The 27,140-nt window shown below is 35.6% G+C and overlaps 1 protein-coding gene across 3 annotated transcripts in view; it reads left to right on the top strand.

Moving 5' to 3' along the window:
- CDH12 (cadherin 12) overlaps positions 1-27,140 on the top strand; it is a 998,766-nt gene that overhangs the window by 807,757 nt on the left and 163,869 nt on the right. For all 3 annotated transcript variants that reach the window (XM_082725875.1, XM_082725876.1, XM_082725877.1), the window contains one exon: positions 6,745-7,039. In XM_082725875.1, coding sequence (XP_082582001.1) covers positions 6,745-7,039 — 295 coding nt within the window. The remainder of the gene's footprint in view (positions 1-6,744; positions 7,040-27,140) is intronic.

Genomic DNA, 27,140 nt, shown 5'->3' on the forward strand with positions numbered 1-27,140 from the left:
AGATCATCTTGGGGTCCCGTCAGTAAGCAATGCTTTGAACATAATCTAATGGCTTTGTAGCTAATACAATGGCTGCTGTGATGTTAGTGAGAACAGACTAAGCATGAATGGGACACTAAGCAACTACAAAAAAGGAAATACTAAGTATTTCATAAGTACACCAAGGAGAATATAGCAAAAGTAGTTTGTTCTGTACATAATGAAATTATTTCAGCCAAAGAAAACCGCAGAAGATTTTCTCATCCTTGTTTTGGCTAGTTTATCTGAGGGATCCCATATGTAAATAAAAGTTATGATATTATTTCAAATCACATTCACGAACTGTTGAACCGTCATATTAAATTATTCTATGGGCTTTATAATCATTCAAAAGCTGATAACGAGTATTACAACTTACATGTCATTATTTCACCAAAATTTGCTGAAGCGTATCCTGTACAAGGCACCTTTCCCTTGGATTGAATGTGCTCATAGAGATGACGGGCAGATGTTGAAATTCATGATACAAGGATCTCTCTATTAAGTAGGGCATATATTTATGCTGCCGCATTTGCTCATCCGTATTTTGAAACTGAAAAGATATTCTCAGGCAAAACAGTAAAGACTTAAAGGACATCTCAGGAAGTTTCTTATTCCAGCAGACAAATGGAGAAGGGAAGCTAGTTCTCTGAAAAAAGATCATGATAATAAATAAGTAAATATCAAAATGTATGATCCTTCCGAACTGACGGAAAACACAAAAACCAAATGCAGTGTTTGAAAGTTGCTTTGATCTATGCTCAAAATATAGAGAAAGAACTAAAAACGATATTTGAAGAGACAAATGGGGAACATTGAATAAGGGTTGGTTATCAAGTGATGATAGGTATTTTAAGTAATTTTCTTAAATTAGATAGGGACATTAAGATTACGTAGGAAATGGGCCTTATTTTCAGGAAGTTGGTGCGTCAGCCTCAAGTAGTTAATTATTATGATGCCTGCAACTTTAAAAAGTCTATAAAAGTAAAACAAAATGCTGTGAGTGTTAATAACTGTTTAATCTAGAGAGTGAGAATATAGGTTTTCATTGGATCATTCTTCTAGTTTTTCTGTTGGTTTGAAGTTCTATTTAAAATATTCTTGGTTGGGGTGCCTGGGTGCCTCAGTGGGTTAAGCCTCTGCCTTCGGCTCAGGTCATGATCTCAGGGTCCTGGGATCGAGCCCCGCATTGGGCTCTCTGCTTAGCAGGGAGCCTGCCTCTTCTTCTCTCTCTGCCTGCTTGTGATCCCTGTCAAATAAATAAATAAAATATTTTAAAAAATTAAAAAAAATTAAAAAATAAAATATTCTTGATAAAGGAAGATGGTGTAGTGCCTACACATTTTCATTTGTCTCATGAGAACATCAGAGAACAAAAGTATGAAACCATAATCTTGATAAGAATGATGTGGAGGGCAGGTGTTAAAATACTATGTGATGTGCCAGTGTCTCTTATGGGCACATGGTTTGTAATTTGCAAGTACATACACCAAATCCAATATTTGTTGAACACAAATTTTGGTTTCAGGCAGAAACTACCTTTTTAAAATCAGAAATTTCTTCCTCCATCATAACTCATATGAGCCCCATGACCAGTAACCACCCCCTATCGTGGCAAAAAGCAAACGAAAATAAAATCACTGCTGGACACAGAATATAGAAAGCATTTTCTGTTTGATGTGTATTTTCAACCTAGAGAAAATAAGAATAAGTCCCTTATTTTGTGCAGCAGTTTCTAAAATATAATCAAGGAGATGCTAGTAAACACTTAACTTTTAGATTAGCTTTCTCAAAACTTTTAAACACTGGAATTCAGATTTGCTTACACTCTGAAGCTGGTCCTCAGTATCTTTTTAAAGGCTCTCTTGGCATCTCATTTTCATGCTCCATCTGAGATGACTTGGGACAAAAATCAGAAAATAACAACACCATTTCCACAAAACAACTGCTTGGACAGTGCAAATTTCTACATCCATCATTGATGGAACTCTATTTCTGAGAGAAATTTTAAATGTCAATACTAAAAAATGATATTATTGGAGTTGGCTGTTTTAGTCAATGCAGTGAGCACCTACTCAGAAACAGCTTAAAAAATAATTGGAATAAGAAATATTCCTCCTTTAAAACTGTTATAATTATATATATATATATAATTATATATCTATAGTTACATATATATGTAACTATATATAATTTTATTCTTGTAGAATTATCAGCTTTGTGTAATGTGTAGCTTAAAGCCCTGTGTAAAATGACATCATGTGATTTGTCATAGTTAACACAGGCCAAAGATAAGGCAAGTCAGGAGAATTCTCCTTCTGAAACCCTCCCTCCTTCTTTATGCAAATGACACTAAGAAGTAGTTAGCTAATCCTGAATTAGCTAATTGCCGAAAGATTTAAGAAATGAATCTCATCTACAGAGATCAATTCTTGGAATCACTGAAGTTTCAAATTTTTTCATTCATAAAAATCATGAAGATTTTGGTCTTGATAATTACCCCTTTAGGCGACTAAACAGGAGAGCACCCCCACACACATAGACATCATATTGTTTATGAAAAGATTAGCGGTGCCCATTAAAGCCTTCAGACTTCCATGAGTGCCTGTAAAGCACACATTAAAAAATGATTTTGAGCCTCCATGTTGCATCACCACTTCCTCATATCAGGGAGAACATGGAGGCTTAAGTGGGTAGGAGAAGAATAAATGAAACAAGATGGGATTGGGAGGGAGACAAACCATAAGTGACTCTTAATCTCACAAAACAAACTGAGGGTTGCTGGGGGGAGGGGGTTTGGGAGAAGGGGATGGGATTATGGACATTGGGGAGGGTATGTGCTTTGGTGAGTGCTGTGAAGTGTGTAAACCTGGTGATTCACAGACCTGTACCCCTGGGGATAAAAATATATGTTTATAAAAAATAAAAAGTTAACAAAAAAAAAAAAAATGATTTTGAAAAGGGGCACCGGGCTGGCTTGGTCAGTAGAGGATGGGGTTCAGTCATGGGGTTCCGAGTTTGAGCCCCACATTGGGGGTAGAGGTCACTTTAAAAAAAATGTTTTTGAAGAATTTCAAGTGATCTTTTTTTTTTTTTTTTTTTTTTTTAAATATAATTATGGTATTCTGTTATTTTTGCAAGTGTTGATTTTTTATATCATGTTATATGTATATGTAGTTAGTGAATATTATAAAAATGCACATAAATATATTTCCATATGTATACTCTTTTACGTATATATATTTTTGTTATAACAATTTACATGTAAATGCTGACTATAACGGAAAGTATACTGAAAGGATAAAAGAAGTTATCTATAATACCCACATCAGGCCATCACTTATTTAATATTAGAACTGATGTTGGAACAATACCTATATTTTAAGGTAGTCCTTCATGTGCCAGTTCAATCAAAATGGACTAATTTTAAATATTGCCTGACAAAACAGAATACTGCAGGGGGTCTCCTGTGAGGTATTGTCATGTAACAACTGCTCTAAAAATTCTAATCGTCTCACGAGTTTTACATTAATCAACTTCATTTTCAGTTCAAAATGTTAACGTATTTTCACATATTTCTTCTGAAGCTTCAATCTCTACAAAACTTCATTTTAGATTAGAAGAAAAAGGTAAAAGAGTAAGGAGTAACAGCAACTGAATTTAATTTCGATCTTGGATAGAGCTGAAAACACATTTGCTTTTCTATTCTTATGTCAGTTCGAAAAGAAAACAGTTCTGATTTTAGCCAAATGAGGATTTTTTTTTGTAATTCTGCTTGGATCACATTGTAAAAACCTTCTTCAAATTTTCACTTGTTTCCCACAATATTACCACATATTCTTAAAGCCATTGGCCAAATGGATGCAGTTTATAAAGTCTTTCCTTTTGCATTGAGCTTTTGCCTGCCTCATATCTTTAGATACATTTTAAAGCAAAAGCAATACCCACCATGTTGAATATCTTAAACTGTATGGTTGAAATATGTAATTTGAAATTCTGAAGTTCAAAGTACATTTATCTACAGCTTGATTTTACACTTGAAACTTCCTGTGCTTCATAAGAGTTTGTTAAAAAAAAAAAAGAAAGAAAGAAAAGAAAAAAAAGAAATAGGGGGAAAAATCTTCTTCGTCATTTATAGCAATTTTCTTTAGACTTGAGTAAAATGTGCGGAAACGTGAAAGAAAAATCAAAATCGTGTGCCCTCTTTTTGTTTTCTTATTCTTTTTACTATAACACTGACCCAGGAATCAATTCTTTGTTATGCTCTTTTACAAATATACTTTGAAAGAAAATTTTGAAGTAAATACAAATGCACAAATGAACACATTCATTTTAATAACATTGATTTGAAGGATGATGTTATTTTACTGAAGTTAGGCCAGAACGTTGAGTTTAAGAGTCACTGTTGAGTTTGGGTTTTTGTGTTTTGATTTTACTAATACTAATACACAGAAAACCTATTTGCCACAGGATATTTATATAATTTAAAATATTTCAAAGTTTTTTGTGTAGGTTGAAATATTAAAAAAAAATACAGAACACATTCTTACCAAAAATTTTGCAAGAATGTTGTGCTTGTATGCAAATTTTGAAGCATTGCCCAGAAGACTATGGACACTAAAAGCTTACCCTTTTTTCTTTGGCTGGTCTGTTGGCTGGAAGAACCTTTTAAATGTAAAAATGTGGACCCTGATATCAGATGATATCAGTAGGAATAGGTTTAAAACATTTTAGATCAGCAACTGAATAAAAAATAGTATTTATAAAACTATACATGCTATATAATTTAAATAGAGTGTGTATTTATATTATTTATAAAATATATATTTATGAGTATACATATTCTTAGAGAATTGTAAATAATGTAATATCTATATCATATAAATACATTATTGGATATTTCATGGATTTCAAAACCTGTGTTCATCTTCATTAATTCATGGACTCCAGGGGTACCTGGGTGGCTGAGTCAGTTAATGTCTACCTTTAGCTCAGGTCATGATCCTGGGGTACTGGGATCAAGCCCTGTGTCAGGTTCATTGCTCAGCAGGGGTCCTGCTTCTACCTCTCCATCTGCTGCTCCCCCTGCTTGTTCTCTTTCTCTCTGTCAAATAAATAAGTAAAATCTTTAAAATATAATAATTCTTGGACTCCAGTTTGAAAAACATTGCCCCACAGAATCATAAAGATAATTTTTCTTCTGTTTGGTCCTCTCCCCTATGTTATCTATGGGTATCTTATTACATGCTATACTAAAGTGAATTATAAATGTGTTGAAAAAATTAGAAGTTCGAAACTTTTCTATATTATAAGATTTCAAATAAATGGAATGAATTAGAGCAAGCCATTTTTCTGTGAATCTGAAAGGATAATCAGTGATTCTATCCAACATTTGGCTGAGTAATATTGAATAACTCATTGAAAGACAGTCTGTTAAAATGAAATACTCCACTACACATATCTGAAACCATCTGGTTTGCCAAATCTCTCCTCTCCTTTCAAACAAAAAAGTTTAATATTTTCTGAGTTCTTCTACCTTCTCTCTGACTGCATTCAGGTCATTGATTTTTTAATTTAGGATATTCAGGAGGGTTTCTGATTTGGCATTGATAAGCTCATTTATATTTATTATAACAATTACTTAAAATGAAATGAGCATACTTAAGATTAATGCATTTCATTTTATGAAAATTTTATCCCCAAAAGCGTGTAAAAGAAATAAATTCAGATAACAAATTAGTTGTATTTATGCATGTCCATGTATTTGAAAGCAGTACTTAGACAATCTCTGTAATGCACTGAGAAATAAAATGGATTGACAGGACGAATGGAAGGGTAGATGTGTGACCAAAAATGAGATGAGTCAAATACAGTTGATCCTTGAACAACATGGTTTTAAACCTCATGGAGGTTAAACTTCGCTTACATGCATTTTTTTCATAAATACATAAACTTACGGTATCATACAGTACAATTACTGTAAATATATTTTCTCTTCCTTACTTTTCCTTAATAACATTTCATTTTATCTAGCTCATTTTATTGTAAGAATACAGGGAAGCCTGGGTGACTCAGTCAATTTCAGTTTAGGTTACAATCTCGGGGTCCTGAGTTTGAGCCCTGCCTTGAGCTCCTCATTCAACTTGGAGTTAGCTTGGGATTCTCTTCCTTTCCGTCCACTCCTTCCCCTCCCCTTGCTCATGCTCATTCTCTTTCTCTAAAATAAAGAGATAAATAAAATAAAATCTTTTAAAAAAGAATGCAGGATATAATACAAATAACATACAAAATCTGTGTTGACTTATTGTTTATACTATTGGTAAGGCTTCCACTCAACAGTTATTGGTGGTTAAGTCTTGTTGGAGTTAAAAGTTATACACAGATTTTCAACTGCACAGGGGTCGACAACCCTAATCCCTGCATTGTTCAATGTCTACTGTAAATTAAAAGGTAAATGGTAGAATCTCTGGGATGTATATGTATATATAAATGCTTATTATGCTTTTTTCTACTTTTAATATGTCTTAACATATTTATAATCAAAGAGTTAGTTAAAAAAAGAAAGAAAGAAAAAGAAAAAGAAGAAAGGAAAACAATGGAAAAAAAAAACACAAGATTTTTCTTTCAACTTTTCTGATAAAAAATTATACTGCAAGTATTTCTATTATGGAACCATCCCTTTGACGGTGTTCTCTGTCTCTGTCTCTTTCTCTCTCCCCCTAAAAGCTCCATTCTGACTTAGATAAAGGAGAGGGGACTGTTAAATACACCCTCTCGGGAGATGGCGCTGGCACAGTTTTTACCATTGATGAAACTACAGGGGACATCCATGCAATCAGGAGCCTGGACCGAGAAGAAAAACCTTTCTACACACTCCGTGCTCAGGCCGTGGACATAGAAACCAGGAAGCCCCTAGAGCCTGAATCAGAATTCATCATCAAAGTACAGGATATTAATGATAATGAGCCAAAGTTTTTGGATGGACCCTACGTTGCTAGTGTCCCAGAAATGTCTCCTGTGGGTGAGTAGGCAAATCAAAATTTTGTCAGATGCACTGAAGCCTTTTCAACATTTTGTTTTTTGCAGGTCAATGTAAACATCTTATTTGTAAAACCAGAAGATTATTATTCTACTATAAGACACAATTATTTTCACTTATATTTTCATTGTTGTCCTTTCTGTTCCATACTGAATATACAAATAGATACATAAGTATCCAGGATATATATAACATTTGTCACTACTTTTCAATCTTTGCATTTATCGGAACCCACAGAATCCCTTTGTAATTAAGTATGAAGCTCAATTTTTACTAAAATCCATTGTCTTTACGATTCCAGGTGCCTACATGGCACTAAAGGTAACTGCCATACCCACAAATACCATGTAGGGATTCTTGGCTCAAAGTAAATCACCCAAAACACGTATCACTTATGAGTCTGGAAGTGGTCCAGAAAGGAGTGTGTTGTATCCTTTATAGCTACAGATACAGATTCCAGAAGGATGGTATTGTTTTCTTTTTTATTACAAGTAACCCTGAGTAGTTATGCCATCAAAACAGGAAGCAAATATTATCGTGAACATATTATTAGAATACATTTACAATTAGCTATAGTATCACTGCCACTGTTAATAATTTAAATTTGATATGAATTCGCACTTCAGTATCAACCTAAATTTTAAAGTTCTAAGATATGTATTGTGGGGTCAATGAATCAAGGATGACAGCTTTAATGACAATTTTAAATAATTTTTATTCCAAAGTCACCACTGGCAACCCTCATTCTATTTCAAAGTAACTTGTGGTATCTAGCACATTTGTAAAATAAAGCCTCCCATCACTCTGAGGTTACAACTTGAAACTCCTACCATGAGCCGTTGCCAATTTCCCTGTCTGGCATTCCTCAGAGGGCTTCTGTTGTCCCTACAACCAACCCAGACATGCATAAACTAAACCAAGGGCAGAAGCAGGTTAGTGGCTTCAAGAATGGTCACATTCTTCAATTCTTGGATTCATCACAAATTTATTTGAGATTGTTATCTATGACCTTACTAGGTATTCAAAGATCATATTCTCTCTGCAACCTGAGAAATCAGCTCGAAGGCATTTACACAGATTTTAAACATTAGTGTACAGACACAGGGCTGAACATCTGTTACTCAGTTCTTGCTACATTTTTTGAGCAGCTTTTTTCTTTTTTTCCTTACATGGTGCTGATTGCTAAAGATTTAGAAGTACAATTGGGTAGAAGTGTATCTTATTAAAAAGTAGCCCCGAAAATGGGAAGAGCTAGTTTTTTATTTGTGCCTTTTAATTTACTGGGAGAGAAAAATGAAGGTACTATTCTCAGAAAAAGTAAGGCTTTTAAGAAGACTAGGCTCTTTTGTACCTAAATGGTTTAACCCAGGGCTTACTTTATGTAAATTGGAATATTTACATGAATTTATGGCCCTCAGTGGCTATTACAGAAATAACATCCTTAAAGCAAACACATCCATCCCTCTACATTATTAGAAAATTCTAGTCTTATTAGATAAATAATTATGTCTTTCGTTGGGCTAGTTTGGATAAAGGGAAGGACTGCAGTCTCTGAACCCTTATATAAAGGAGTTCACAGCTAGCTCCTGAAGAGGGAAATAAATCTGGAAAATCAGGCTAGGAAGGTGAGAAAACAAAGTGATCCCAGCTTTGGCACTATTGAGGTGAGACATAACTTGCCATACTGTGCTGAGATATCAGAAAGATCTAGGGAAGAATGAGTTCTTTAAGATTTGCACGTAGGGTATTACTGGAATTTCTCACCAATTACTCAGGAGACGCCAGTAAATACTTAAGATGATTTTCAACATACCCTCCCTGCTTTTTTTTTTTTTTTTTAATAATAATAGAGGAGTATTCCTTTTGAATGTGATACCACATTGCATGCTGTGGGTTCACCTAGTTATTATTGGACTACGCTTACATAATATTCTTTTTTCAAATGTATACTAAAAAGTATAAACATTACTTGTGAATTAAACATTAGAAATTAAATACCTACTCTGTACTACCTTTGCCATTCCCCGTAAACCCTGCTTCTACACAGAACCCAAAGCACAGGAGACCCAGTTAGGCTTGTGGTCTTTGTTCTTTTTGGTTTTCCATGACCAATCTAAAGCTAATGAAAAACTACGGTGCCCCCATCCGGGCATCATATTCCTGCTCCTAGAGCTCCTGAGCTCCATTCCCAAGTGCACCCTTCTTACCATATGGAAATGGTCCCTGCTTAAGTCACTTAGTCCAAGGATTACTCCTAGTCCTACTCTCTCTACTTTCTTTTCCTGCATCGCTTCTAAGCACTTCCTGCCTCGGTGTCATTTTCTTTGGAATATCAAAATTACTTCGGGTCAAGACCAGATGGAGATCTCCATGGTGTGTTGGACAGTACAGCTATAGCACAGCAAATCTTACCGTCAGTTTTATGGATCTGTGTTTGAGGGATCTCTAGGAAATAACTTCCCTTCCCAATAATTGACAGAGTCGTTATTGACAATGTTGGAGAAGAAACCACTAACTTACAAATACATGGAGTAAAATAGCTTACTTTATAATACAAAAAAAAAAAAAAAAAAAAAAGAAAGAAAGAAAAGAAAAGAAAAGAAATATTGGGACATCAAAACTATTATGCAAATATCAAGTTAGTAATAATAGATCGTGTGTCTGAAAATGTGATAAACGATTAAACGAGGAATGGAGATGACCTAAAGTGAAACTCAACAAAGGATATTAACTTGGGGAGCGGTGTTGAGCAAGATGGGTAGAGAGTTCAGAGGAAAATCAACATTTAAGACTTACTAGACTATGGAATATATTTTGTTCCAGAAAGTTGAAGAAAATTCTAGTAATCTATGAGTTGTTTAAGAGAAAGGTCACTTTGTTACTATCTTGTGCCACATGTAATATGCTGTGGAAGTAATATTCACAGATAAAGTGCTTTTACTCTGACCCGAGGAAATTACTTAATGATCCAGATATTTTCCCAACTCAGACTTTCTCCTTGGAGACAAATTTGGACGTTATGAATGTGGTCTTAATTCTTTAAGATCACTACAGTAACAATGACTTACAGTAACATGCCTTCTTTAATACCGGTGGTTAATGCACGAGCATGGCTTCTGCTTCAGTAACTTCTCCTAGGGAGCTGACAGGTGTAACATCTTTAAACCCTTATTCGTACTTGTATTATCTTCTTCTGGCTGAGCTAAGTCAGTTTGAAGCAGCTGATTGGGTTACTCATCAACAGGTCTCTGTGACACATTTTATAAATGCTGTGAATCATAATTTCTGTAGTAAGACCTACCATTTCCTGAGCAATAGTTAGGGGCCAGGTAATCCAACTCAAGATTTGTATTATTATTATTAATATTAATTTTATTTTTTTATTATTTAACCAGTACAATAATTTTATGCAGTGTTGTTTACTATCTGATCTTCATTTTTATATGAAAACTGATCTCTAATTTCAGAATGTAGGTATGACTTCCAGCCTCTTTAGAACAAAGTTAATTGCAACCAGTTATAACTCTTTAGTGGCTTCTAATATGTCTTTGGGCCTTAAATTTAGCTTTCAATGTCAGATGAGCTGGTTAAGATCTTAAAATGCATATTTCATTTTATTATAAACCTGAGGGTAGGGGGACTTTGTTTAAAACAAAATCTGAGGACTAGGTATCTCTTATTCACTGACTTAGGAAAAAAAAAAAAAAAAAGTGTAAGTATAAATAAAAGAAGATACACCCGAAGAGAATTGCACTGCTAGCTTATTAAAAAATTAACATGTACCTTCCGTCTTTTTTTCTTTTTCATGAACTCTGTTTTTTTACAGGAAGTTTGGGGAAACGTGCTAAGATATAATTTTTGGCAAGTTTTTTTGAAAGTTTTTAAACAGAGAATATTTTCTATGTGGCCATACTTAAATAGTTCAACTCCACAAAGGAAATAGTGAAAACGATGTCTATACCTAACATTAATTTAGTACACCATTATTACATTTTATTATTTTTTTTAAAGATTTTTATTTATTTATTTGACAGAGAGAGATCACAAGTAGGCAGAGAGGCAGGCAGAGAGAGAGGAGGAAGCAGGCTCCCTGCCGAGCAGAGAGCCTGATGCGGGACTCGATCCCAGGACCCTGAGATCATGACCTGAGCCGAAGGCAGCGGCTTAACCCACTGAGCCACCCAGGCGCCCTACATTTTAAAAACTTACATAAATTTCCAAACTTCCTTGCTTTCATGGAAATGCCATAGGGAGACAGATGAAGAAATTGCAAAGCAGAGACATTATCTTACCATATGAGCCACTCAGAGAACAGCTTAAGTGGTACCGTACGAAGAGTCTCATTGGTCTCTGTCTATGCCCCATAAGCAGAAATTTTGCCAGGAAGCTGGAGACAGAATGTTAGCTCTTTTCTGCAAATAAAGGCACTCTCTACATATAACCGAAATGTGATTATTAAAATCAGGAAATTAACATTAATGCATTACTGGAATCTAACCTTTAGGCCCCATTCATGTTTTATCAGTCATTTCAATAATATCTCCTATAACACAATTTTCCAGGTCAAAATCACATGGTGTAATCAAATGCCGTATCTCTTTAGTTTTCTTCAATCTGGAGCAATTCCTTCCTTTTTCTTGATTTTGTGGCAGGTTTGAGGATTCTTGGCCAATGATTATTTAGAATATCCCTCATGCTGGGTTTGCCTAATGTTCCTAACTCCAGGATAGGCCTTTTTTTTTTTTTTTTTAGGTACATCACAGATATGATGCTGTAATCTTGTTGTATCCTTGTTGTATCTTATCAGGTAGAACAGAGTTTTAATTTGTCCCATTACTAATAGTGTTAATTTTTATTACTTGACCAACATTGTGCATTAGTTATCTTTTGTTGCATGATATATTAGCCAAAGCCTAGAGCACGACACAACAAACATTTATTATCCTGTAGGATCATGGATGCCCAGGAGAGGCTTAGGTGGGTACCTTTGGCTCAAGGTCTCCCAAGAGGTTATATCCATAGCTGGGGCGAAGGTCTGATCTAAAGGCTTATTTGGGAGGAGGTAGGAGTTTGCTTCCCAGCTTACTCCTGTGGCGATTTGTAGACTCTTGGTCTCTTGCTACATAGACCTTTCAACAGGGCTTCCTTGAAGCCTGGCAGCTGCCTGGGCCCAAGGATAGCTAACTAAGAGACAGCTGGAGAAAAGAACATCTCTGACCAAAGCCACAGTCTGTATTCATAACCAATATTTAAAATGACATCCTCTCCTTTCTTCCATATTCCACCCCACATTCAGGAAATGGGATTACCCAAGACAATCAGTACAAGGCAGCTAAGATCCTGGAAGCCTTCTACCACAGTTTACCCTCTGGACCCCAACAATCAATGTTGTTCTGTCATGCAATATATACTCAGCCCCTTTCTAGGACCCCAATTTTTTTTCCCTCATTACATGAGTCCAAAATCCAGAAACTGATCATATAAATCAAGCGCAAGAGCAAATGAGATTCCATAGATTTATCTCCTCTTGATCTGCAGACTCATGATGCTAAAAAACCAGTTACTTACCCCCACTCCGACACCTAACACACAGTGGTTAGAGATGGGGATGAGCAAACTTCTGAAGACATTTCTGTTTAAAAAAAAAAAAAAAAATAGGAAAAGAAAGAGGGAAAATGCCCTAAATAAAGGAGTTACTGGTCCATCCCGTTCCAGAAATCTAGCTGGTAAATATGAAAAGCCCTTTGATTAGGTTCAAGTCCTGAGAATATTTGTCCTTGGGTCTCAGTTATACTGCCTGGGCTCTTGGTTCTACCTTCTGAGTTATCCTTCATTTTTTATGCAATGCAGCACATACTTGCCTCTGAAGCAGCTCTCTTGGTCGTCTTCCTCCCAGTAGAATTCAAAGGGTTCAAAGGCCCATTTTCACTGTAAAATCTCTGACTCTCTTTCTTCAATTCACACTTTTGATGTTTCTACCTGTAGAACTCTTTATTTTGTCAGTAGTATGGGTATCCCATGAATCTTTTGGGGGTTCACTGAATTAGACAAAAAAAAAAAAAAATCCCTTCAAGATAAATCCTCTCTACCTTGGGCCCTACAGAGGTGCCTGAGTGACAAAGCCTTTCCATGAATTAGAACCCTTATTATTTGCTAGAAAGGATCTTTGAGTCATACTTACCCATTTATCTCTTAAGAGAGAAATTTCTGACTAGACAGTAAGCCAATGAACCATCCTTGATCTTTCTAAGATCTTAACAAAAAATTTTACTGTCACCACCATGGCTTTATCTTTTGACCATGCTTTCCCAGGTGCCCTGGATTTGATTTTGGCCTAGAAACCATTTCTTAATTTTAGCATCATTTGCCATCTGGGAAGACTAGTAATCTTTAAAACCAAAGAGACCTTGATGCTTTTTGTTCAAAAGTCCCTGGGTCCTTTTCTACTGTTCAAATACATGCTGGCAACAGTTTTGCTAAATGTTCTGCCACTGCCTAACAGTGATCTTCTAATTTCCAATAAGATGTTCTCATTTTCCTGCAAGTCCTCACATGCAGCACCGTCCAAGTCCAACATGCAATGAAGAGTGTGTTCAATGCATTTTATACTGACATTCTCCTCAAAGCCCACACTGGCCTAACTGCAAAACCATTACCGCCTTTTAGGCATTTGTTAGAGCAGAACCCCACCACCAGGTCTGAAATTGCTATTATCTACTAAATACATCAGATTACTACAGGATTTAGAGGCTTAAGACTGCAAGTATGTATTATCTCTTGATTTATCTGGGTCGTGAATTTGGGCTCAGTTTAGCCGGGTGTCTTTGCATTCAAGTCTCTTGTGGATTTAGAGTCAAGCTGGCAATAAAAAATGTGGTTTCATCTGAAGATTTCCCAGTGCAGGGGGGTATAATTCCAATCCCAGTCATGTGGTTGTGGTCTTGGAATTGACATTCTGTCCCTTCTACTATATTTTATTTCTTAGGATCAACTTGACACACCCATTTTGTTCTCCAGGGAAAGGAATTAGCCAAAGGTGTGAATGTATGTGGGAGGCAGGCATAACTGAGGTCCATCTTAGAGGTTGTCTACCTTAGACAATGATTCCACTAAGTTGAAGTTCCTCTTATCTTTTTGTAATCATTACCTATTTTGTCAAAAGGTATTTTTTTCTTGTCAAAAGGTATTTTGAAACTAGAGACATAACCTGGTCCTCATCACACTTTCAAATGATCTATTAGTTTGTGTCAGTGCAGTCTCAGGGTTTCTTACTGTATCCCGTTGGTTCTAATGTGTTAGCACCATTACTGATTTTACTATTGAAATGATTTCAGCTTTAGTCTGAAATGTAAAATATAAGTAAAGACACTATGAGCTTATTTTTGTGTCATTTCAACATTACCTCTTAATTATCTGAATATTCCCTTACTTTCTGGCCCCAAAATATATTTGGGACTTGTCTTGCATTTTTCCTTCCCCAGCTCTGGGAGAAAGTATTTCTTCAAGGAGCTCTCTCCCCACCCTCATAGAGAATAATATTTAGAAGCCAGAATCTAGTTGCTATGTGTGTCCTTTGCTATTGGAAAATCATTGCTCCTAGACTCTCTCAGTGGGCACAGCTAAAGAATATGTGTGTGTGTGTGTGTGTGTGTGTGTATAATATTTATATATATATATTTAGTATTTATTTCTGTATCATTCTTTTTAAAAAGATTTTTATTTATTTATCTGAGAGAAAGAGAGATAGAGAGCATGAGTGGGAGAGGGGCCAAAGGGGAAGCAGACTCTTCGATTAGCAAGAAACCTGATGTGATCCCATGGCCCCGGGATCATGACCTGAGTCAAAGGCAGATGCCTAACCGACGCAGTCACCCGGGTGCCCCTATTTCTGTATCATTCTAAATAGACCAAAACCCTTGATTTCATACTGATACCTCCTACTCTAATTATTCTAGGGTTGTTTGTTTGTTTGTTTTTAGCCTTCTATAATTTACAATTCTTTTCCAAGAGTAAGAAATCTGGCTGTTGTTGTCCTTAATGTATTTTGTTATTTGCTCAAAGCCCCTGTATGCACCAATCTCTCACGGCCACTCCGCCTCCGGACACCTTACAGAGGCGGGGATGACTCCACTCACAAGTTTGAAAATCTGCCCTGTTTCCATTATCTTCTCCATTATCCCACTAGAGAGGTTTTGCGTGCCCCACAGGGACTCTGCATCCCCACACTGGGCTGCATTTCCCATAGATCACACGCCCCCCTCCTGCCACCTGAACTCACTGTGGACCCCTTTCTCACTCTGCTTGGGCTTCAGTATTTGTTCAATAGCTTGTTTTATTCTGTTCCAGGTCTACCCCTCCTCCCCTATAACCTTGCTGGCACCAAAAGCTACCTTTGCCTGCCTTAGCTAGGCTTTGGGACTGAATGATTCTAGAAGATAAGCAAAGAGCAAGGGCTCTCTCTCATTCTTAAAGGAACTGAACTTGATTTTAGAAGTGATTATCTCTGGCTTGTATTTTGCATAGGCATTAACTGTTTAAATCAGCAGTCCTTCATTTCACTTGAATTTCCTCATAATTTGTTGACGTGAGTCCAGATTCTCATATGAGAAGCCAAAGATGGCCTAGGAAGTTATTAATAAGGCCATTTTTTGCCAAAATATTTGTTTTTGAAATTTCTTTCCCACATTGGGAAGTAGCTTATGTATTCTCATATATATATATATGTATATATAAAATTTCTACAGAGATACAGAGGACGGAACTCTTTTGTAATATGTTCAAGTGCATTCTCTGGGTATTAAACTTGAGTCCAAATCCGCACTCTACTGCTTCTTGGTTGTATTTGCCTAGATTATTTGTCCTCATTGTGCTTTGGTTTCATTACCTGCAAATGAGGAATAAAAATACCTAATTCCCAGAGTTACTGCAAGCAGTAAAAGAGAAAATTTATGTGTAACACTTACCCCAGTGCCTGGATAAATGCGATCAATAAATGCGGACGGATCCTGCTAATAATTTGATGATCATTCTCAGGCAACTGATAGGAGAATGCCTCCCTTGTAGAGGTCTACCTAATGATCCTTCTCCTTTTTTTCCCCAGATAGTCCCTCCCTCAGACACGGGAGCTCAATATTTACTATTGTTTTTCTTCCAGGCTATACCTTGGGGAAAAAAACCCAAAACCCAAAAAACAAAAACCTCATAGTCTTTGTATTCCAATTTACATTTTCTTCGGTGGAGAGGACTCTTCCGTCTTAATTTGTGGTGACAAGCTGTTGATTTGTAAGAAACACCAATTATCAGATTGCACTTTCGCTTTCCAATCTGCTGAGTCGCTTTAACACCTGGGATGAGACTGAGCGAGACCCCGTGATCTGCAACCACCCCCCGCCCCCCTACCCCCACCCCCCCGCGCCAGCCCCGTGCCAGCAGCAAAGGGTCCACAGCGCACTGCGTGCCAGAGCTGTTTTCAGGACCATAGGCTGTTAGTACTGTGTGTTCAGGGAGCATTTTATTCCTCCGCTTGATTCCTCTGTTTTTATTAGCAGTACAATCGCAAAGGTAATGCTATTGACAGTTTTTGTGTGGCCTTGAGAGAAGTGTATGAATTGTTTTAGTAGGAGCGCGGTGACTCCCTAAACATAAACCAGGCTGCACTGATACTTGCTTTAGCAGCCACTGATCAGCAATAAATGTTAAAAATTAACAAGAAGTTCCTTTTTTTCCTAACCACCAAATGACTCTAAGCATTAAATATATGTTAGGAGGAGCTGCTGCTTGGCCACTGAATGGTTCAAAACATTAAACATATTTTTAAAGTATTACTCTTTCTCCAGCCTCCAAGTGGTTGTAAACATTAAATATGTTTTATAAAAATTGCTTTGCCAGCTACTGGCAGGATAGCTATGAACATCATTTTTCTTTAAAGTTGCCTTCCAGCTGCAAGACTGTTTTTTTTTTTTTTTTCTTATTTGCTCTATTCTATTTATTTTATTTATTTATTTTTTTGTACACAAAAGCAAGCAAGAGGGAAGCGTGGCCCAATTGTCTCTTGCTTTATGATAAGTGATCATGGGAGCGCAGTTGCGCCTGTATAAAACCACGCTAGTCCTAGGAGTGCCTGGAGGTTCAATTGCTTGTGCCGGGGATTCCACATCGAAGGCAGCTACATCTTCCAGAACCGTGTCTGTTTCTGCTTTCCATTGTGCAATGCGTGGAGGTATGAAGATGGGTAGGATCTAAGCTCAGTGTTTAGGGAAATAACTTCAAGCAACCAGACGCTGGCTGATGAAGCCCACTGATCAAGGTGAAAATATTCCATAGAGGAAACAGCCTCCAAGATAGGCAAAATGGTAGGATGAGTAAGTGAATGAGATCTTTAACCCAAACATGAGGAAGGCCTTGAAATCTCTGTCTGGAAATAACTCAGTGTGACAACCGCATGAAATTCAGACAGTGCAGAACATGTCCCTCCCTGTACAAATGTCTATCCAGAAGTTCGCTCAGCGGATTTATTTATTTGAACCACGTTCCCAGTGAAAATGAAGTGTGGCACCGGAGTCCGTTGAAAACATGAATCCCCTCCGTCACTCCAAGCCTAGCAACTCATCGTCAAGCCAAATGATTAGCCAGTAAAGCTTTTATTTCTATGAGGGCCAAGTGTTCTCCCAAATGTGTTATTCTAGGTACACGTGCGACAGGTGGAATACCCTGTATGCACCACTTTTAGGTACTGGGGTTCTAACGGTGAGAAAAGCAGACACAACCCCTGCCTTCAGGAAGTTTCATTCCAGAGATGTAGTGCAGGGACCATGAACTCTGTTCTGTGGGCCACAGGCTGGTGTATCAGCTGTTCCATTGGAAAACAGCCACACACTTCATTCACACGTCTATTGTCTGTGCCATTTCACACTCTGGGGGTGGTGCTGGCAAAAAGCCTGCGAAGTTTTGACCTGCGAAGACTAAAATATTTACTCTCTGGTCCCTTACAGGAAGTTTGTTGAGCCATGAAAAAGTGGATTGAGTATCAGAGGAAGAGAAGATAAGGTCCGTATTTTAAATAAATGTATGAGAAAGAGGCATGTTCACTTTTAGAAGTATCTCCTCAAGAAGAAACAAAAATAAAAAAGAAAGAAGGAAAGGAAGGAGGGAGGAAGGATGGATGGACAGACGGACAGATGGACAGGACCAGAGGCAAAATGAGGAGTGGAAGCAAGTCCCACACTAACACAGACTCCCATTTAGTCTGAGCTGAAGGGAATGGTTTGACTTGATTTTAAATGCTTAAGCACTGTCTTAAAGTATAAAGGTCCATGATATGGTATTTTTCATTTCCCTGACAAAGTAATTCTTCTTTCAATTATGTTAAAAAAAAAAATATATATATATATATATATTTCACTTATGTAACATTAATTAAAAGAAAAATTTAAGGTTGAAACTAGGAAGGTAGAAAGAGAATAACCTCTAGATTGGGTGGAAAGATTCCTTATTTGATGTCTCAGGATTCATTAAGTTCTTTGCCTCACTGAGATATAAGTGGTAAAAGAAAAACTGAAAATTACTGGAAGCAAATTTAAACCCAACAACCAGTCTTAATGATTGCTACCCGGTAAGTATTATAGGACACTTTCTCAGAAAGTTAAGTTCATGTGATATCAAGATTGGCACTATTTCCAGTTCTGACCAAGAAACTGAAACTTAAGAAAAAAAATCAGAAGCTACAATTTTATAAATAATTAACAAAAACGAGAATCAAAATATGGTACAATTTGTTTAATTGGCAACAGTACTAGAAGAAAAAGAAACATGTCAATTGAACTGTCATCGATGTTAATTTTGCCTCTGAGAAAAACATTGTAATGGGATAATTTCATGAAATGCTTTGATGGCAAGAAAGTGCCAAAATATGATTAGCTACTGCACAATTCAAATTAGACAAGAAAGCAATTGGTGGCAGCCTGAATATGGAGAGGTTTTGTTTCATGCCTTTTTCTTCTCTTTTTCCATGTATTTAATCAAGGATATTTTGTTTGACAGTGAAATGATTTAGACTAAAAACATTGTTATCACAAGAATTTAGTAGAAACTTCACTAGAAAAGGAGAAAACACACTTCCATTTTCCCAAATCTCAAAAAGTGTAATTACCATCTGAAAGAATTTGTCATCTACAAATAAGTATTTTTTTTGTAACTGATATTAAGTACCTACTTAGCTAAAGGCCATAATTAGAAGCAACTCACCCTTATGATTATGTTTATATTTCTATTATCAAATATATTTACTTGCTATTTAAACTGGGTTTTCTTTTGTTATTTGTATTTCTACTCTGAATGGATATTCTAGATTTTAAATGGTCATATTTATTTTACTACCTATATTTCTTATCCCTAGTTCTTTAAAAAAGATAATCTGCTGTAAAACTCAATTAATATGGAATTCTAAAAATCAGAAATACAAATAGGGCTATGAAGAATTCATTTTCTAGTAGACCTTAGCTTTGCACAAAAGGTTGCTTAAATACAATGTATAGAAATCTCCTCTTTTGTAGTTTTTTTTTAAGTACGATTTTTGTGTCACTTGAACCATAACAGATCCTTATTCCATATCACCAAGCACACTGTCTTCCTACGTTAATTACTAACAACAGAAGCAGTTTTAGAGTTTTCAAATGTGGGAGCGCTATTAGAGTTTAAAATGTTGAGTATTTCCTTACAATGATAAGATTATTTCATTTCTTGAATGCCAGGAGAAGGAAGACTTTTAAAGATTATTCTTTGGGTGCATATATTTACTTCTCCCATGAGGGATTTGTGGAAAGTACCTTATAAAGAACAAGTACAATGGAAAAAAAATAAGGTTAAGAGAGTGTTTGTTGAACACTGGTGACAAATAATTGTCCTAATTCTGGAAAGGTAGAATATTATAGGGAAAACAAAATAGACTTTGGAATACCAAAGATCTGGATTCAAACTTTGATGAAGTATGGGGGGATATTTAGAAAAGTATCTCCTTTTTGTAGAAGGAAGGTGCTGTTTGCCACTAAAAGTATTTTTATAAGGATTGAAAGAGATACAATTTGTAAAAATCAACAACAAACTCAAAAAACTAACCCCTAGAAGGGTTTCAATAAATGCAGATCATTTCCTCCTCCCTTCTTTCAGCAGATTTTTCTGTGGGGTTTTGGATTTGGGCAGGGTAAGAGTCTCATTACTTTTCTTTCTTTATCCTTGTAATTGTTCCTAGTGAATCAGGTAAAAAAGACGTTTCTAGAAATATTTCCTTTCATAGATACTTATATATATTTTTATTAAATACCATTCATCCAAAATATTCGATTAGAGTCTCAGAACATAGGTCATAATGTATGATACTATGCATGTACTATGCAAAACTATGTCTACTGGATGTTGAAAGTCGTATCTTATAGTTCAAATTCACAAAAATGGACTGCGCAAACATATTTATTTCTTCTCTGCTCTAAAAACACCACTGAAATAACTGAAGGTAATGTTTATAAAATATAACCATAGGAAACGGATATGTTCCAGCAGACCAAAAAATAAGGAATTTCCAAAGTATAAAGATTATATCAGAGGGACTTCTTGTTTGGTCCTCAGTAGAATTATTGGCACTAGGCTTGAATTTTCATCATAAGCAATGATAGAACTGGACAACATATACGTGGCAACAGTTTTTATGTATGTGACAAAAAGTACAAACCTGTCAACCTGGAGGGGAGGGAAAGGCATGACACGAGATCCACACTTAGCTGGATTCTCATTAGGGACATGTATGCTACCATGACACTAAGGGCAGTCTGAGAATAATGAGTCAAGAGATAGAGATTATAGCTTGCAGGTGCTAAGTGATTGCGATTTGAGACCTGCTGACGAGGCTGAAATTTGTGCAATAAAGTAAGGAGAGGCACAGAGAAACACTGCAAAAGCCAGAGTAAGGTTTTAGCATGGGTTTTCACCAAGGGTTGCTTTATGCCTGAACAGGATCCGTGTCTGTAGGTCTGTAGGGCTGAGATCTCAATGGTAACACAAGGCAGGGAAATGTTGAAGTTACTGACTAGCCACAGGGGAGAGAACATTGAACATCTCAGACACTTACATGAGGCACCAGAAAGCCTGTGCATTAGGAGCCAGGCCCTTTGCTTCAATAAAGGCTATGCCCTATGTCTAAGAACAAGAAGGAAAGAGACTTTTCCTAACAAAGACTTCCAGTAGGCCTGACAAACTCAAAAGTATCTGCCAGTAATTTAACTGCCCTCAAAAGGATTATGTTAAGATACTTTATAAAAAGATAATATCCAGATTTTCTACAGTGTGTTATTTAAAATTTCCAGCATGAAGTAAAAACAAGTAGAATGTATTCAAAGAAGCAAGAAAATTTGATCAATATTCAAAGAAAAAAGTCAGTAATCATAGACATCATGATGATTCAGGTGTTGAAATTAATAGATATCTATTATAAATATATTTTGAGACTAAAGGAAAATACTGTCATGATGATAGAAAAACACTAAGAATAAATTATCAAAAATGGACATTCCAGAAGTAGCAAGTGCAATATATACAACAACTCACAGACAAAGCTTAATATGAGATTGACACTGTTGGGAAAACTACAAATGACATTGAAATCAGAGTCTATGAAATTATCCAGTCTCCAATCAAAGGGGAAAATGACTGAGATAAATAAGAGACTAACGTGAGATGACATCAAGCTATCAAACATTTATAATATTGGAGTCAAAGAAAGATAAGAGACAGCATGGGGTAGAAGCAATATATTTGAATAAAGAATTGCCAATACTTCCGATTTTTAATTAAAAATTACAATGTAAAGATCCAAGAATTTCAACCAAACAGCAAGGGGCACAGAAAGCCTAAAATAAACTAGAGAATAATTTAAAATATCCATTTAACTGATGATAAGGCTACAAAAGAAAGAAAAAGACAGGAGTAACAACCATCGTAAGTAAATAAATAAATAAACAAAAAACAAATAAATGCCTCCAACAGTAAACAGATAACATGGTAGACGTAAACACAGCCACATCAATGATAAATAAATGTAAATGTAGTAAAGACTTGCATCAGTGTGTTGAAGTTACTATAACAAATTATCACAAACTCAGTAGATTAAACAACAGAAAATTATTTTTTCATGTTTTTAGAGGCTAGAAGCCTAAAATCACGGTTTCTTTGGTGGGCCGTGAGGCAGAATCTGTTGGAGACTTCTCTCCTTGGCTTATAGGCAGCTGTTTTCATGTTCACATGTGTGTCTGCACCCACATTTTTCCTTTTTAGAAGGCCACCAAGTCATATGAAATTGGGATCCTAATGATCTCGTTTTAACTCAGTTACCTTTGTGGAAGATCTTTTCTCCAAATAAGGTCATATCCTAAAGTATTGAGGGTGAGAACCCCAACATGTACTTTTGGAAGTAAACAATTCAACCCATAACACACTGAAGGTAAGAGACAGTAATTTGTGGACAACATAAAAGAGAAGATCAAACTAAGTGCTTTCTCCTATGAATGCACTTCAATATATAGATAAAAATAGGCTAAAAGTAAAAGAAAGTAAAGGAGGATATACCATGAAGACATTAAGTATAAGAAAGCTGATGCAGCTTTGTAACACCACACAAAATATTCAAAACAAGATGAATTAGAAACAAGATGTTCAAAAGGAGATGAATTATGAGAAATAAAATGAGATATGAGAAGGATAAATTCTGGCACGCCTGGGTGGCTCAGTGGGTTAATGTCTTTGCCTTCAGCTCAGGTCATGATCTCTGGGTCCTGAGATTGAGCCCCACATAGAGCTCTCTGCTCAGCAGGGAGCCTGCTTCCCCCCGCCTCTCTCTGCCTGCCTCTCTGCCTCCTTGTGATTTGTCTGTCAAATAAATAAATAAAATGTTAAAAAAAAAAGAGAACGATAAATTCTTCATAAATGTAATTTACACCTAATAACAGACCTTTAAAATCCATGAAGTAAAAGCTGACAGAACTAAATGGAGAAATAGAACAATGTTTACTTATAATCAAATATTTTAACACTCAAATTTCAATAACTAATACATAAAAAATTGAAGATTTCAACACTACCAAACAATGCAATCTAACTTTCGTTCATAGAACATTACACACAAACTTGCCTGAAAACATCTTAATCATATTTATATGGGACATTTGTGAAAAAGGACTTTGTATTCTAGGCTCTAAAATTTTATAAATTGAATAAGATTAAAATCTAAGAGGAAGCGATGATCTCCACATTTTTTCAGATATTGTTTAAATGAATTATGTACATGTGTGAACACTCAATAAATTGAATACTTGAGGTCTATTCATTTTACTGTATATAAATTCTAACAAATAATAGGTGGTAAGTAGATGATCGATAGATGATAGATAGAAAAGTAAAGAAAAATAAGAAAGTCAATTAATCAACCAACAGATCAGTAAATAATGTATAAAAATACTGTGTAAAAATTTTAAGCCCTGGGCGCCTGGGTGGCTCAGTGGGTTAAGCTGCTGGTTTCGGCTCAGGTCATGATCTCAGGGTCCTGGGATTGAGTCCCGCATCGGGCTCTCTGCTCAGCAGGGAGCCTGCTTCCCTCTCTCTCTCTCTGCCTGCCTCTCCATCTACTTGTGATTTCTCTCTGTCAAATAAATAAATAAAATCTTAAAAAAAAAAAAAGACACATTCCATCCATTTAAAAAAAAAAAAATTAAGCCCTATAAAGGTGAGTAACCCGAATCCTTTACTGGCAAAAATAAAAATGTTACTTTTTGTTTGAACAAAAAATAACCCCCAAATCAGAAGGAAAGGTAATGAAATTTGGTTCATACTGTAGGTGCTGGTCAGGGAGTTTATTACAGGTGATCCTCTTTCCTATTCACAGAAAATGTTTGTCTTAAGCCTTTGCTTTTAAAAGAAAGCACTAAGTTTAGCTCTATAAATTCTGAGTTCCAAATTGGTATTTTTAAGTGTTATATATTAGTAAAAAAAAAAAAGGATCCTGAACATTGTGGCCATCATGAAGGAGAGATGCTCCCACTTTCGGAAGACTTGTAGAATGAGCACTGAAGGAAAACTCACACCAACAAACACAGTTTTTCTCTGCAGTTATTTAAGTGTCTTCTAAATTTTTGTTCAGTAAAATATGTATCATCTAATATTGTTCAATATTCAGTCTTTGTGGGCTTATTTTGTTTTATATTGTTTCTGTTGGCTCTAGCTTATTTTGACTTATTGTATTGTATTCTATGAGAATATTTTAAGATTGGATTGAAGAATATAAAGTATTTGAAATTGCTTCTACCTGTTCATCACATGTATGGGGTTACCTTACACACTGTTCAAGTCTCAAGATTAGCTGAGTCACACAAACTCGGGTTGTGAGGTCCAAGATAGCACTGGTTTTCATCTGGTTCATCTTATTCAGTGTAGGCTTTGCTGATATTAGTCTTCTGGAGAACTCTTTTTAGACTTCATACCAAATGTTAGACTTGGGCTTTTGTGTCTTTCTCATTCACTCTGAGGCTTTCAAATATATTTTATAGAGCAAACCTTTGCTGCTCGAAACATAATACCTGTATCTCTCTGGATTCCTCTCTTCATTTCAAATTTGGCCTCATAACTTATTAAAATTATATAAACTCTCAATGTTTTTAAAAAGGTGTTTAAAAATGTACCATAGCAAGCATTTTTGGTTGTTTTGATGGGAGGTATAGTCCAAGTAACATTCCTGCATTGCTGGAGATTGAAATCTTTGCTTATCATATATGCAGTGCATTTTATATATTCAGCCATTTGTCTTTTTCTAATTACTTTTATTTTAGAAGGCATTTTTGGAACCTCTGTTGTATATGAAAAAAGATTGACATTTGATTGAGACAACACTAGCTTCACTAATTGGCACCTGAGCAACCAACCATAGGCAAGTGATTTGACATTGGCAAGCTCCTGTTTCTTCATTTTGTCATTGTAAAATGGACATGCATAACTCTGCTCTCTATGGATTAAAGAAATTAATGTGTAAAAATCTCACATAATACCTGGAAATAATAGGACCAGAATATTTAACTCCCTTGGCCATCCTATCTGCCACAAAACTTCTTGGATGGGAATATCCCAAGGGAAGACATTGTATAACCCACTCCCTACACCCATACTCAATAACATGAATTACATTGTTGTGTTCTGGGGTAAGTACTTCTTCCAAACAAATCAGACCATATCACTCATATAAATTTATCTGTATTTTATAAATTTCTGATATTCTTCTGCTTGCCAAAGAATAGAGGATAAATTATTGGCTCATAATCATAACCAAATAGGACCTAGAAAATAAAAGCCACTAGGATAAGTCAAGCATCAATTCAATTAATAACTGATCTCACCCTTTTTCAGAAATACATCAGTTGTTAGTCCCGTGGTAAAATCTCTCATTTTATAATACTAAAGCAGATGCTCTGATACTTATAAGCAGCATACAGAGGTTTAGACGGCAGTATCACTTCTGAGTTTCAGCTTGTGGACCTTATTTTTTTTTTAAATCATTTAATTTACTAATGAAGTTACACTAACTTGGTAACTGCGAAACCATGTATTTTTCTCCCCAGTGTGGTAAGGTAGAATGAGCTATCAATGAGTTGTCCTCATTTTTGAATAATGATTCGACATTAATTTAGATAGACAAAATACACACACACACACACACACCTTGGAGGGGAGGTAGATGGGGAAACAAAATGCACATGCTTAGACACACAGAAGAAATATGTAACACCTAATTTTAACTTTAAGAACAGGAGGGAGAGGAGTGTCAATAATCTAAACAAATATTCTAAGTGTTTTTGATTCACCTACGTGTGTAGTTAAGTAGGTATTTTGTTGCCAGTCAATATGCTAGAATCATAATTACAGCAATGAAAACAGTTATTATCATTGAGTTACAAAAAAGATCTGTGTGCTCAACAGCATTATCCTGTATACTCTGGTTAAACAATATGCTGTTGAAAGGAAAACAGAGGTAGAGGTTATTTTACATTTTAGATTTTTTAAAATCTTTGTTATCCTATGTGATGAGTGATCTACCATTCATTATCTACCAAAGCTATCAATTCATTTGTGATTGCTAATTGCTTATTAGTTTTCCCATAGCTCTAGTCTGAGAAATATCATATTGTGATTTTTACAAAGTCTCTTCAAGTTTCCATAATGCCTGATTTTTAGTCCTAAATTTAATAATGTGAGATTATTCATACATATATCAAACCATGCGTGTTCATACATATTCCAAACCATAAGAGTTAATAGAAATTTTAAAATATTATATAAAATTTAAATAATTTTATTATATATAATTATTATTAATTTAGATTATATATGACTATATAACTATATTTAAATAAGTAAATATACACACATATGTGTGTGTGTGTGTGTATATATATATATATATATTTAATTCTATACATATAATATTTAAAAATGTAGACACTGTCCAGGCCCTACTTTATTATATATATGTAAACATATATGTAATAAAATATAATGCTTTTTCAAAGCATCATGATACTGTAATAGAAGAGCTATAAACTGAAGCAGACTTTCCATCACTTGCCTGGAAAGTGCATCTCCACAAACCTTTTTCCACTTTATGTCACACAACCAAAACTGTGATTTGGAAGACCTAGCCAATCCTCTCTATGATTCCTCCATTATTTTTTCCTACCAGTTCATCTCAAACAGGGATAAACCAGTCCACTCCCAAAGGTTTTCAAACTTTAACTGACAAAAACTAGGGTTGGTTTTGAGCATCTTTCCCTTCTAAAGCTTATCATCTGTTTTTGTGGATAAGCAATTGGTCTAATCCATCTATATGAGGGAAAAGTTCTTCCTTTTCTTCTGCAATGGAGCTGAAGTAGCTTTACTTACATGATTAATGTAATGTAAGGAAGTGCTTTCTTTCATTCTGAAGGATATCTGCTTCAAAGGAATTTTTCTTTTACAGCAGAGTAATAACTGGAATGTTTTTGTTTACTTTTTTTAATAA

The sequence above is a fragment of the Mustela nivalis genome (genome assembly GCF_964662115.1).
Source record: "Mustela nivalis genome assembly, chromosome: 3".
NCBI lineage: Eukaryota > Metazoa > Chordata > Mammalia > Carnivora > Mustelidae > Mustela > Mustela nivalis.